The 15,212-nt window shown below is 41.5% G+C and overlaps 1 protein-coding gene across 11 annotated transcripts in view; it reads left to right on the forward strand.

The window, feature by feature from the left end:
• Positions 1–15,212, forward strand: part of LOC309384358 (methyl-CpG-binding domain protein 1-like) — a 76,618-nt gene that overhangs the window by 16,869 nt on the left and 44,537 nt on the right. For all 11 annotated transcript variants that reach the window (XM_081937770.1, XM_081937776.1, XM_081937775.1 and 8 more), the window contains exons 2-4: positions 7,220–7,365; positions 10,484–10,598; positions 11,226–11,273. In XM_081937770.1, coding sequence (XP_081793896.1) covers positions 7,256–7,365; positions 10,484–10,598; positions 11,226–11,273 — 273 coding nt within the window. In that variant the 5' untranslated portion in view covers positions 7,220–7,255. The remainder of the gene's footprint in view (positions 1–7,219; positions 7,366–10,483; positions 10,599–11,225; positions 11,274–15,212) is intronic.

Here is a 15,212-nt window from a genome sequence, read left to right on the forward strand (position 1 = left end):
ATTAACTTTTGATACCTCTTTCTTAATAACTGTTACAAATTTTACTGGAACATGTGTTGCAAGCTGCTTCAAGGGACGGGCACAGGAAACACATGTTGTTTGTGTAGGATAGAAACGGCCGTTAAGAGTATAGCATTTACAGTTGCTGATTTTAACTTTTTCACTTCTCTTTCTGTAAGTTTCCAAAATGTATTTTTGAATCTTGACAAATATGAAATGTATACTCCTCTTGTGCTGATGAAGTAATACCTGCGTAAACACCCCCACCTTAGATGGGTATAAAACTCCTGTCCTGAACAAAACCAGGACAGTTCAGATGTTGGTGTGCGCTGCAACAACATGACCAGGAAAGAAAATAGGGGTGTGTGGGTTTAGAACAGAGAAGTAAGCAACATGCTAAGCCATTCCCAACTGCCTATGCCTTTGGGATGCATTGGATTTTTTCCCCCCTGGATTTGGATTTTTTTTCTCACAGCCCCTAACTGAATCTTGTGATTTTTAAAAACACTTTCAGTGCTCCCTCCCAACACCACATTTGCTTTGTTTTGATTTTGGAGTTGTGCTAAACAGACAGAGACCGATTGAAAGAATCCCAAGCCTTTCTACATAATTTCTTTCCAAATTTCTGTTAGATTGGAAAGAATAATATGAGTTATATTTCTGTATTGATTGTACAATGTATGTTCCTAATGCTAAGTTTAATATTAACTAGGTAGTGGCTGAAGGCCACATCCCTTTGACTTTTTATGATTAACATCCATGGTAATGTCATCCTAGCTGGTTGTTTGCATTTCTTACTGAAGCATAAACTTACCATGCAGTGTACTATGCTAAAATATGGATGACTATTGTGTTATATGGGGGCAGCTTATGTAGATTATTTATCTTGTATTATACAAGATGAGAAGGGCTGAACTCAGAAGCATTTGCTTTTCAATCAGGGCAGCTTTGGTATAGAGCACACCCCACTTTAAAACAGATTGGCCACCATATTATTTGCTTTCTGTAAGTTTAAAAAATGGAATTGTTTTAAAGAACTGAAAGACGAAATGTCATTGTTAATTTATTATTGTTGTTGTTGTTGCTGCTGCTGCTATTATTGTTATTGATTTAATCTTCAATTTGATTTACAGTCTGGGACTGGTAAAAACTTAACAGTTCAAGTCCTAACCAAGGACCTAAAATTAACATCTGAGTATATAGGCAGTTCTAAGTAAGGTGGTTTTTTTTTGAAGTCAGATTATTCAGGTCTAATAAGTTCAAAAATTCCATGTATCTAGGCAACCTTTTAGGTATTGCTCCAAGCGTTCCTATTACTATAGATGCAACTATTGATTTTTTCCTCCACAATATTATTATTATTATTATACTTTATTCATTAAACATGAAACTCACTCAATCAAACATTTAAAAATGTATCACAAATATTATTGACTGGCGCTGATCGCTGATGCAAGTTGCTGCCAGTATCCTAGGTATCAAGCAAGTATCTTCTTAAAATGTATGATGTTCTGAGTAGCACAGTTTTTTGCAGTTCCGCTAGTGATAATGTGAAACCACATGATGAATGCATACATTTATTACATAGGCATATGGGGCACTTTAATTTCAAGATGCTGCAACAAACTGTTAAATTGTCAGAAGGAGTAAAATTAAAATCTTGCAGGAAATACTTAAATTGTAATGTGTGTAGTCAGGAGAAAAGCAAGGTTACTCCAGCAAACAGACGGAATGGTTTTAAAACAAGGGAACCTCTGGAAGTTGTTTTTGCTGATCTAATTGGACTTATGAAACCCAGTTTGAGAGGTGCCTGTTATGTTTAGAGTATCATGGATCATTATTCAAGATATTGTTTCTGCTATTTACTGAAAAACAAAACAGAAAAGTTTCAACATTTCTTTAATTGGCTAAGATATGTTGAAAGAAAAATGAAATCTAAGGTGATTACTGTTGTAACCGATAACAGAACTGAGTTTACAATCTGTAAATTTCAAACAATGTTGAGATCAGCTGGTATTGAGCATAAACGTTCTGCTCCTTATAGGCCACAACATAACTCGTTTATAGAACGAAGGGGGCAAACATTACAAGCCATGACTCGAACTATGTTAGTTGATTCAGGATTGCCTGAAACACTGTGGGGTGAAGCTATGATCTGTAGTAACCATGTTTTAAATAATGTGGTAAAAACAACAACTGGTGAATTGCCATTCACTCATTGGCATGGCAGAAAACCTGATTTAAGCTATCTTCACACATTTGGAGCTCTGGCATGGGTGCATATTCCCTCACAAGTAAGACTGAAGGGACAACATAGAGCTTGACAGTTATATTTCGTAGGTTACAAGGCCTACCATAGATTGTTTAGGTTTTGGGAAAAAGGCATGACTAAAGTATACTGTAGCGCTAGTGCTCGATTTATTGAATCCGTTGGGTGGGATAAATTGGAACATAACAATGAGGTAGTTATTGACACCCAGGTATTCCCTAGTGATGACATAGAAAAACCAGCTATAGCAATTAAAGAGGAAGTGCAGAGTCAGGAGGAGTTAGAAGAACGGGAGGAGATGCAACAGGAGAGTCCACTGGTGAGCCCTGAGTTGCCTAGATGTTCAACCCGTGTAACACAACCACCTGACAGATATCAAGCTAGTATAGTGTGTCAAGTAGATAAAGTTCCTGCTACGTATCATGAACTACGTATCCACCTATCCTAAGGAGGAGCAGACAATTTGGAAAACAGCAATGAACAGAGAACTGAAATCCTTACAAGAGTTGGAGGTATATGAAAATGTAAGGTTACCCCCAGGTAAACATGCCATAGGATGTAAATGGATTTACAAGATTAAAACAAGTGTAGATGGGACTGTTACCCATAAAGCCAGATTCACAAGGTTCTGATCAGTCAGCCAATGACTATGATGAGGTATTTGCATCTACCGTGTTTCCCCGAAAATACACCATGTCCTGAAACTAAACCCTTGCGACATTTTTCGCGTGCGCAAAAATATAAGCCCACCCTCGAAAATAAACCCTCTGGACAATCCCCCCCCTCCGACCAGGCAGAGCACCGCTCGCCGACCTAGCGGTATCCCGAAGGCACCAAGCCACGGGAATGAGGTGGGGGCAAAGGCGCTTGCGTTGCTTGGTGCTTTCGGGGTACCGCTAGGTCAGTCAGCGGCGCTGTGCCCAGCTGAAGAAGGGGGGGTTGCTGGGCAGCTGCTCTCTTGCGAGCGGGCTCCTGAAGAGCCGGGCACAGCCTCAGGGTCGAATGGCTGTGTTGCGCTGTCGCAGCAGCAACGCAGCAGCCATGAGGTGACCAAGCTTATGAGCAGCCGCCCGGCAACCCCCCTTTCCAACCAGGTACAGCGCCGCTGACCGACCTAGCAGTACCCGGAAGGCACCAAGCAACGCGAGCGCCTGTTCACCACCCTCCGCGTCCCGTGGCTCGGTGCCTTCGGAATGCCCCTAGGTGAGTGAATGGGGCTCTGCATGGCTGGAGGGGAGTTTCGCAGCGGCTTTTCCTCTCCCCGCTCGCGCGAAGGGCATCTGCGCTGCTGGCGCCGTCCGCCGCTTGGTTTTTTTTTTCAAAGCACGGAGGATGGATGCCGCTCTGGAAGTACGCTCTATGGTTGTGGATTGTACAACCATAGAGCGTACTTCCAGAGCGGCATCCATCCTCCGTGCTTTGAAAAAAAAAACCAAGCGGCGGACGGCGCCAGCAGCGCAGATGCCCTTCGCGCGAGCGGGGAGAGGAAAAGCCGCTGCGAAACTCCCCTCCAGCCATGCAGAGCCCCATTCAGTTTAAGGGCTACAACATTACGTGCATCATTAGTTTGGGCAGCTAAGCATGGATATGTAGTGAATCATTTAGATGTCGAAACGGCATATCTCCATGCACTGTTGCAACATACTATATATTTAAAGAAACCTTTAGGGTTAAACACTGATAGCAACACTAATTGCTGGAAGTTAAAAAGAGTCTTTATGGTTTAAAGCAATCAGGCTATGAATGGAATCCTGTGTTGTTCTGGGTCCTGTGTTGGTTTTTGTGGCTGGGACTTGTTTATTGATTAGGGCTAGGTGCCTGGTAGGTGGGAGGTATCATCATGTTTATTCGTGTTGTGGGGGTGTTTCTCTATTTCGAAAGCTTCCATAATTATTCTCTTGTTGAAATGTTCAGTTTTGAAGAGTAATTTAGTTCCTTCAAAATCAATTTCATGTCCTGTTGCTTTAAGGTGCTGGAAAAGGGAGGAAGTTTTTTCTTCTTTTCTGACTGCGTTCTTTTGTTCTGCGGTGCGTGCATTTATTCTCCTATTAGTTTGTCCAATGTATGTGGCTGGGCAGATTTTGGATGGTATTTCATAGACTCCTTGGTTTTCTAGCTGGATCTTGTCTTTGGGGTTTCTTAAAATGTTGGATATTTTTTGGTCAGTGCCGAAGGCTGTCTTGATATTGTGTTTGCTGATTTTATCTGTGGTGCCTTTGATGTAAGGGAGGAGGGCTGATGATACCTCCTGCCTACCAGGCATCTGGAAACTAGCCCTAGTCAATAAACGATTCCCAGCCACAAAAACCGACACAGGACCCAGAACAACACGGGACACCATCACCAATCAACCTCACCAAATATCAATTCCATCAACCAATCAAGATGTGACAACACAGCCAACCAATCCGTTTAAAGCAACAAAGCCAACATTCCACACAGCCCCACCCATATTTATAGAAACACGGCAGTTCCGATCACACTTTGCTCGGACAAGCACGAAGCCAAAGGCACCAGCCTGAAGATGACGAGTGTGACCTCATCGAAATGATATATAATGATTTTTTTAAATTTAAATTGGATTTTTAAATTTTTTATCAAATTTATTTTAATAAAATGCCTTTGGAGTAAAAATCTATCTAAAGATAGCTTTCTATTTATGATACATTAATAGTTTATTCAGCATGAAATGGAGCTTAGTTATGTAGCATGAGGCTGTGTATTCTACAATATTGGGACTATTAGTGAGTCAAAAGTGGGTCAGAGGAGGAGCTGCTGAGGGACAGATAACAGTTATTCTTTAAAAATTATGATTTAAATCAAGATGATTTAAATGAAGCCTTTTTACTAGTGATTTAAATTGTGATTTAAATCAACTTGATTTAAATGAAATCCACCCTGGTATTCATAATATCTGTATTCTTCCTCTTCTGTTCAAATAAGTCTATCAAATTAGGCTAGAATCTTCTAGCCACTATTGCCTGACAGGAACGTTTTATGGCCATTGAATAATAATCCTGTTGTTTTCTACTAGATCTGTATGCCGCTGTCAGAGCTGCATTCAGATTATTGTAGTTCAGGGGGTGTAAAACCCAGAGCCCATGAGCCGGATGTGTCACACCTGTTTAGCAAAGAGGAAAAAGTTGAAATACGTCAGGTGATGCTGCCATAACACTGCGAGTTTAACACCTCTGTTGTAGTTAATCTCTTGGTCAAGTCCAATCATCAGTCAAGAATTTTCATGGAGAAATGATCACAAATCTAGTTTTTATCATTATGGAAGCAACCGAAAAATCTTTGGAACAATATTTGGTGGAACTCAAGAGTGAGCACAGTATAAAACAAGGGATGCCAGTGATCAGGAATAACTCTCAGTAATACATTACACATTGAAATTTAGCTCCTTTTAAGTGAGACTGCAGATTATCTGATATATTGATTGTGGTAGAAGGACTGAGAAGAGATGAGAAATCTGTTTCTGTTTCATTTATTTGGAAAATGCTGCTTGAACCTATTCACTGGATGATTTCTCTATAAAGTGACTATTAACAGAAATATTTAGGATTCAAATGGGACTCCTCCTTCAACCTAGGTTTTCCCAAGCTTTCTTCTTTCACTTCTGTCAACTTGAATCCATAAAGATTTGAAATGAAATGCTAGGTAAGCTGACTTGACCATTGTGTGTTTTAGGAGCAAAAATATGCTTGAGTCCTCCTAGAATGGTGAACAGTATGATAAATAGATTCTGACAGCTTATTCAATGCGCAGCTTTCTCCTTTTAATGAACAATATGATTGTTTATTTGCATTGTTTTGCAACTTTCTGTTACAGTTGTTACACATATTCCTTATGATTAATATATTGAGACATTTAAACTTTCATTAAAGATCTCCCTCACTCTTGTCTTTAAATTTAGAGACCCTTTTTTTGTTTGGTGGCCTCTTTCATCTGGCCTTAATAGATAGGCAATCACATGCATAGAGATGAGATAAGGAATAAGTTCCTAGAATGGCATCTTCCAAGAAAGAGGTCAGGAAGCCTAGCCAGAAACAGGAAGATTCCAAGAAAAGTCATGTTAAATGTCAGATGTGGTGGGAGCTGGAGATAGCCAAGACCTAGAATCAACGAAGACCGGTGTTATCGTAAATCTGCAATTGTAAACCGTTTGAACAAACTGCCCAATATCAGGAACACCAAGGAGGAGAAATACAAAAGGTAGCAGATATGGTTACAGGTTGGATCTGAACTTGTGAAGGATAGCTAGATCAAGACTTCAGGGAACAGCCTAGAAAAAGGCTGTGTTTGGTGAAAACACTTATTCAGTTTTTTACATACAATTGCAGCTTCCAGACTCATCTTGAGATGCTCTGATGAATGCTATATAGTATATTCTACCAGAAGGGTCACCCCCCACAACAAAGGGGTATCCATAGAAGAAGAAGAACTTTTTAGTTTAGTTTAGGTTACTTTATTGTCATTGCACTTCATACAATGAAATTAAATGCCATCTTCAGTGTACATTATAACTATAAAAATAAAACATAAACACACGTCTTTTGCATTCTATACAATTGAATTGAAAATCCCTGATATTGCATTAATATTAATATTGCAAAATTAATTAATATTAATCTTCTTCTTCTTCTTCTTCTTCTTCTTCTTCTTCTTCTTCTTCTCCTCCTCCTCCTCCTCCTCCTCCTCCTCCTCCTCCTCCTCCTCCTCCACCACCACCACCACCACCACCACCACCACCACCACCTCCTTCTCCACCACCTTCTCCTCCTCCACTTTCTCCTTGCCTTCTTCTTTGCCTTCTTGTTCTCCTTCTTGGTGTTGCTGCTCCACCTCTTCCCCCCTCCTCCCTCTATAATTTGCATATCCATAAATGTTTATTGTGTAGTTCCCCTTCAATGCCATTATTATGACCCTTCCATTTCCTTATCTTTTTAGGGCCTTTTCAATGATTTTTCCATCCCAGCAGAAAACATGACAGACGGCTGGGTGGATTGTCCCTCCTTGGGACCTGGCTGGAAGCGTCGTGAATCCTTGCGCAAAAGTGGAACAAGAAATGGCCATACAGACACTTATTATATAAGGTAATTCTGTTTGGGATCATATTGGAAAAAGGATGCTGGTATCAGTTTCTTATCCATAGGCAAAAGCGTTCAATCATTTCTAAAACATTTATTTGGAAACCTTTGAGAGTAAGAAACATTCTGGAGTTTCATGGTTGCTCAATGTAACCACGGCAACAATTGTCATCTGGTCTGTTTCCAAACATTTGTTTACTTCATTCAATGAAATACCATTGTCAGTTGTTGCTATGAATTGTTGATCTTGCTTGTTTTTTCTACTTCATCTAAGGTTGTCATATATGTGAGATTTCCAGAAATTCTACAAGCAGTCCCTTTGGCCACCCCGAGTCCCTTTGGGGAGAGGGGGCGGTCTAGAAATCAAATAAATTGAATTGAATTGGAATGGACAATATTGCGTCAGCAAGCTTAAACTCCTCTACTTTTTTGACTTAGAATGTACTAGATTGCCCCTTGATAGTTATTATTCTACCTTGTTTCCCTACTCTGTATGACAGATACGCTTACCTATAGAATTGTTCTAATGATTATTGAGAGATTGCATGTATTCTACTGAAGTTCCATTATAATTATTATATGCTATATGTGCAAAGAACGCCAGGCATGTTAAAGGCAGAAGTATAGCACAATTTTAAAAAAATATTTTTATTAAAGGATATAATTGCAATAGTAAAGGTTAACGCAAACTAAAAGAAGAGTAAAAAAAGTGTAAAAAGTATAAAGAAAAAAAGAAAAGAATAGAAAGAAAAGTAAGAATATAGTGAAGAAGAAAACTGTATGCAGAAGTCCCATCCAACTTTTATCTTAAGTATAAAAATCTGTAAACAAAGAAAACATTTCTTGTCAGTTTTGCTGTCAGCAACAGTTAATTAAATATTGCCAAAAATAACATGTCTATGTTAATTTTAATGAAATAAAAACTTTATATTTCTTCGTATGTCTAACAGTGATAATCTTTAGTCCATTCAAAGTATATCACAGAACTTGATTTACTTTGATTATTTTTACCTCAAGAGTCACCCCAGCTTTAACAAAGCCTTTTTTGTAAATCCAATGTAAAATAATTATCCAGATCATTCACAGTTTTTTATAATTGCCTTTTGATTAAAAAAAATCAACCAATTTCTTTTGTATGTCCAAACAAACATCTTTTTCCAGGTCATTCATGTAGCCTGTCATTTGTAGATCCCCTTTCACTGCCTTGTCAGGTAAAACGTTTTTTCCAAAACATCTTTTTGTCATACAATAGTTTATCCATAGAACCCAACATAGTTTTTGATATTGTTGATATTAACTTTTGATCTCATTTTTCAAAAGTATCCTTCAGTATTTCCAATATATTATAATATTTTGCATCTTTCAGTAGCTGTTAATCAGATTTATATATTCTTTCATTAAAATCTTCTGTTCCCTCTAGTGTCCAAGTTTTAAAATTGTTTATCTTAGAAAAAATTCAAAATAAGTACACTTTTCCAGGAAGGGATTTATTTATTTATTTTAAAATAATAGCAGAAAAAAGAAACAAAACACAACATTAATCATCCCCATCCTCAAAGGAGAAATGCATAACAGTGCTTTTAAAGGGGGAAAAAATACAACCAAAAAGGAAACAAAATATAATGTATTCTTATAATGGTAATCAGTTTTGATTTTATACATACTTATCTAATGCAAATATGCAAGTAGGTATACATTTACTTCTAATATACATTAAATATTAAAGGCAGATTCACTTGGTGTTTTCAGACTTCAATCCAGAGGTTTCTAATAGGTGAAAAATAGATAAAAAGCTAAATTTCTGAGTATGATTAGAAAAAGAATTATGCAAACTTAGCCTCCTTTTAAAAGTGCTGACCAGGGTTTGAGCAAAATGGATATTCTCTCATTTCCCAATGCTCAAAACCTGCCAGAGACCACTGTCTTGCAGTCTCCTTGGGAGAGCAACTGTCTGGAGCACTTGTGGGTGATTTCTCATCCTCTATTTGCCTAGAGAGTTTCAAAGACCCAGTCTACTCACAAGCTCTTTGTTGCTTACCACAGTCCATTTTTCAGGAGCCATCTTAAGCCTGCCATTTCTTCCTTTGGAAGTCCACATAGAACATAATGAAGAATATGTTAATTTGCCTAATGATCAATTTATCCTGGTTCTTGGCATTCAGTGATACAGCCTAAGTATCAGCTTCGCCTACTAAAGCACGGGTGGTGTCATGTTGTTGTCACGTGACGTATCATGACATTTTCCCCCTTTGCAGAGCTGGGGTGGGCATGGCCTGCGTTTGACACATCCAGCCGGTGAGTCACCAGTTGGACACTCCTGTACTACAGAGTCAGTGGTAAAAAAACCCAACTAACTTAGAAATAAACTCTCTTCTACTTTTATGTCCATCATCACTACTGAGAAAAATAACTATATAAAGATAGAGCCAAGGGGGAAATATTTACCCATTATATTAAAGCTATGCATTCCTTTAAGTTTATCTTGCCTCCTAAACACTTTATGAACATGTCGAGCTCTCTAGAAACAGTATGGGGATACCTTCTAATCTCCCAGTCTAATCTCCATCCATTGTACTTCTTGATCCCCCATCCATGTACCAATCAACCAACCCAACTCAGCTTCTGTTCCCAAACGCAGTCAGCTAGATATAATTGGATACGAAGACCAAATAAGTGATTTCCAGCCAGGGATTGGTGGGGAGCAGAAGAGGTGGGCATAGAGAAATAGTCTATAATTTTGAGGGTTTCCCCCCTACTATATCTCCTGTGCTCTTAAGCAACTAAAGATTCTTAGAGGCTGCGAGGATAGGAGATGTTTTTGGAAGATCAAATGAATTTTGAAAATAGGTTAAGTTATCAGATGGTTCCTAATATTATTTCTCTGGGAACAATAAGACAAAACTCTTGGCTACTGTTGCTAATATACAATGTGACCTTCTTCCCATACAGCCTGAAATTACATATACTAACAAAGAACATGATTTATTTTTAGCATCCACGCTGGTCTTGTAATAGAATAAGGAGGCAGCAGCAGAAAATGGAAATTTGATATAAGATGGTGCTTTTATTTTCATTGAATTTTTTTCCTGAAAGTTTCTAATAATAGCTTCACTTTCTCTTATAGCCCCAGAGGAGAGAAGATCCGCAGCAGAGTGGAGCTGTTAAGGTTGCTGGGATGCTCACGGGATCTGACTGATTTTGATTACAAGAGCGGAATCTTTGTTGAGCCAAACACAGAGGTATTATTATAGGTAACACTGGCTGTGATAGCCTGATTGGTTGCAGTGAATTTTGTTCCGAGTCATATTGCAAAGGTTTTGTCTTGCTGCCACCTTCCAATTAATTCTAGGTTTTAAAGTATTTTTTGTTGTTTATTTTTCCAAAGTAGATTTCTTTATTTATGTTTATTTTGTTTATTCCTGGCCCTTCTTTTATTTTATCCTCATAATTACTTTGTGAGACAATATAATCTGAGATATACAGATAATCCTTGATTTATGATTACATTTGGACCAGAATTTCCATTGTAAGTAGCTTTTAAATGAATGGTTTTAAGTTGAGGACTACCTGTAGTTGATCTGTGATTACTGGTGAGCTTTCTCCACTTGTACAAGATGATCCTTTTCTGTGATCATCTGTAATCCTTGTCTTCTTATGTGGGAAGCTGAGCTCACATCGTGCTTAATAAGTTTTGTTGGAAAGTCTATTGTTGAGGTGATTCGAAGGATGCAGGATTTTCTATTCTATCTATTAGTTAACTTCCTAAACTATATAATCTATTTATTTATTACATTATATAGTAGCAGTACTAGTAGTATATTACTGTAAGTTTAACTGTCTCCTCTGCCTCTTATCTCCTCTTGCAGCCTCTGCCCTCAGCACTCTTCTCACCTACTGAAGGAAGTCCTCCGAGGGTGAGTGTATACAATCTTCACAAGCCAGAGCATTGTGATATCTAGATTGGTAGTTTGGTTGCCAGCTGGCAAAATATGATAAGGCAGAAGAGGTGGAAAGCCATCAGCATGATTGGTTTACTTGTTTGGCAAGAAATTAACTAATGAGCAATTTGGAAAGCTATTTGATGAAAAGTACTCCAAAAAGTACATGCCAAAGATGTCCTGTTCAAGTGGTAAATTAGTTGTGTTCTCTGGATCATTAACAATTTTAGTAGCCTCCAATTCACCATGGATATTAGTCTTGTGATACAGGTAGTCCTCAACTTACATCAGTTCACTTAGTGATCGTTCAAAGTTACAACGGCACTGAAAAAAGGGCAATTACCATTTCTCCATAGTGGTGGAGGTAGCATCCAGACTGGGTTGACCTTCATCCACTCATTGCAAGGTCTGAGCCTGACAGTTGTTGAAACCATGCCCCTGTCACTAGGCAAAGCCCAGTTCCGACTCAGTCCCTCAATGAGGACGGATGCATCATCGCTTTGTTCTTGACTGAAAAGAAAAATTGAGGTATTGGCTTTGTGAGTACATTGAATGAAGGGATAACATCATGCTGGGAGCGACCCTGGATGGCTTAAGCCCCTTTTAGGAGCAGGAGCCTTGTGGGTCTGTGCCTGTAAGCCCCCTTGGGGACTTATTTTGCTGACTTGAAATATAAATGCGGCTTGATTAGCTCTGGTGGCTGCGAAGTTCGCCGTTTTAAAATCTGCCACCACTGCGCTTCTCTGGCTTCGCCGTCTGATCCTTCTGATTGCGCCCAGACCCTTTGCCTGCCCTGCGCGCTCTAATCAGCAGTCGGGCTCAGGGAAACACTCGGCCGCTCCTGCTTGCAGTCGAGTGGCGAACCACGGTAGCTTTAACTGTTCAATCTACTGCTGAGATCCTTTATGCTGCCGCGGAGCGACCCGAGCCTTCAAGGCGTGAATTTCACTGTGTGGAGCAGCACGTCCTTTAGCGAGTCACCTTGCCAGTCAGCAGTCCCGAACAGTTGAAAAAAGGCATGAAGTGCCATTTTTGTATTTCTGCGCCTTTGCCTTCCAATTCAAAATGGCAGCCGCCAGTTCTGTCAAACCATCGGACACTAAAATAACACCCCTGGTGAAAGTGAGAGCATGGAAGGGCATGGAGGCTCCCAATCACCCTCCAGACCTTCAACTTCTAATCCTTCTGACACTGCAAAGGGGCATAAGAAGACTTCAAAGCCTTCAGCCAAATCTAGCAAGTCTAAAAAGTCTGGTAAACCTGCTTCTTGTTATGAGAAACAGAAGGAGAAAGCCTTGGAGCATATTCAAAAAAGGCTGCATCTAAGGCGGCTCCTTCCTTGCATTCTACTAATACTCCACAGCTTGCTCAAATGCAGCTGGCTTTGCAGCTCTCTCCTGGGGACAGACAGGGCAGGGAGGCTTCCCTTAACCCTCTTTTTCCCATTGATGTCTCTGGCATTTGGGGGCCAGCGCAGGAGATCAATTCCTCTGCACCTCCTGCAATTCACATCACGCCTCCCAATTTGCAAAGGATGGATACTATGCCATCTACTTCAACTATACCATCTACCTTATCAGGCTTTAATCAACCAAACCCCCTCTGCATGGTAAATTTCCAGGACATCATTGCAACTGCAATTTTCCAGGGCATTGCAGCTGGATTGCAGTAGAGGGATACTCAATCCCAAAAGCAAGAAACACAAGCACCATCACTAGGGGCCATCTGTTCAACGACCAGGACTCGTTGACTCTTACCACGGATGCCAGCCTGTTTGGCTGGGGGGCCCACCTCCAGGGGAAGATGACTCCGGCAGTGTGACCAGGTGGACCGGACTCACAGTATAAACTGGTTGGAACTACGAGCGGTCCACCTGGCCCTCCACCACTTCAAGGACATAGTGGCGGGCAAACAGGTCTTGATACTGACGGACAATATGTCGGCCAAGGTGCATATAAACCGTCAAGGGGAGACCAGATTGCGTTCCCTGATGGACGAAGCCATGCAGTTGGGACTTTGGGCCGAGAGGCATCTGCTGTCTCTCTCCGTGGAGCACATTTCGGGGGTGGTGAATGTATAGGCGGACTGGCTCAGCTATGAGGTTGTAGACAGTGCCAAATGTCGTCTGCACCCATCGATCTTCCGGGACATTGTGAACAGGTTTGGCATCCTGGTGATCAATCTTTTTGCCACCCCCCACAACACTCAGTTCCCACGGTTTTACTCTCGGTTCCCGGCGCAGCGTTCAGAGGGGGTGGATTCACTGAGATGCAGGTGGCCTCCAGGTCTCCTTTATGTGTTCCCCCCACTCCCTCTCCTGCCTCGCGTCATCCAGAAGATACTGGGAGAGAAGGCGGAGGTGATCCTGGTCGCCCCCCACTGGCCACGCAGGCCTTTCGGTGGACAGGCCCTGGAAGATCCCTCAAAACCCGATCTCCCTCTCCCAGGGGTTGCTAGAACATCCCGATCCCCAATGGTTCCAGTTGACTGCCTGGCGATTGAGCTGAGCGTCTTGAGGGAGGACAACTACTCCTCCAGTGTCATCCAGACTATCCAGGCGCACAGCGTCCCTCAACTGAACGTATCTACGATGCCACCTGGCGGTCCTTTTACTCCTGGTGTGCTGGTAAGACTTTGTATTCCGTTAGGGTTACTATCCCACATGTCTTGGTGTTCCTCCCGGACAGTTTGGACAAGGGTTTGGCCACAAACACCATCTGATGTCAACTGGAAGATATTTCTTCCGTATTGACTTGTGGGGGTACCTCTTCACTGTCCCAGCAGCCATGGTACGTCGTTTCCTTAAGGGAGCGTCCAACCTTAAGCCACTGGCGGTGCACAGATATCCCCCATGGGATTTACCCAGAGTTCTTGATGCTCTTACAACAGCCCCATTCGAACCACTACGGGAGGTCTCAGGTTGTTAACTTTGAAAGTATCCTTTCTGGTGGCCATCAACTCCACCAGAAGGATCTCAGAACTGCAAGCGCTTTCGGTAAGAGAAGATCTGTGCTTGTTCCATCAGGACCGTGTAGTGTTACAACTGGATCCCTCCTTCATTCCCAAGGTGTGTTCCTGCTTCCACCGCGCTCAGAAACTTGTGTTACCCAATTTCTGCCCCCAGCCTTCTCCCCCTTTGGAACACAAGTGGCACACCTTGGACGTGAGGAGGGCTCTAAAGATTTATTTGAAAAGAACCCGACCTTTTCGTACATCAGAGTCTCTTTTTGTATCCTTCCAGCCGACATCCCTGGGTAGGAAGGTTTCGTCCGCCACCATAGGCAGATGGTCGCGGGCCATATAGCTGCAGCTTATCATTCCCACTCTGTTCCAGTTCCAGGTAGATTGACCACACACTCTACAAGGAGCACTGCTACCTTGCGGCCTAGGCGGCCCAAGCTTCCTTGGCAGAGATTTGTAGGGCAGCGACTTGGCTTACCCTATCTATTTTCATCAAGAATTATAAGCTGGACGTCTTTGCATCTGCAGATGTAGCCTTTGTCTGAAGAGTGCTACAGTCAGTCCACAAGACAAGCACTTTGCAGAACAAGTCATAAGCCCTCCTGGGGGGGGACAAAAATTACTTTGGTATGTCCCAGTCTGGATGCTACCTCCACCACTATGGAGAAAGGGCATTGGTCCTTACTTGAGACACCTCTTCTCATAGGGTGGAGGTAGCATCCAGCCCCTCCCAAGACGGGACTGCTTCCTTTGCTCAAGACTTCTGTTGGGATTGTTCTCATTGCGATTTTAGTGCATAAGGGTTTTGTGGCTGACTTTTACCTTAGACATCTCTACACCGGATACTTGATACCTTGACATGCTGGATTCCTGAAAGCGATGATGCATCGAGTCTGACATCCTTCGTCGGAACTGGGGTTGGCCTAGCGACAGGGGTGTGGTTTCAACAACTGT

This window comes from Natrix helvetica (genome assembly GCF_964273705.1).
Source record: "Natrix helvetica genome assembly, chromosome: 1".
NCBI lineage: Eukaryota > Metazoa > Chordata > Lepidosauria > Squamata > Natricidae > Natrix > Natrix helvetica.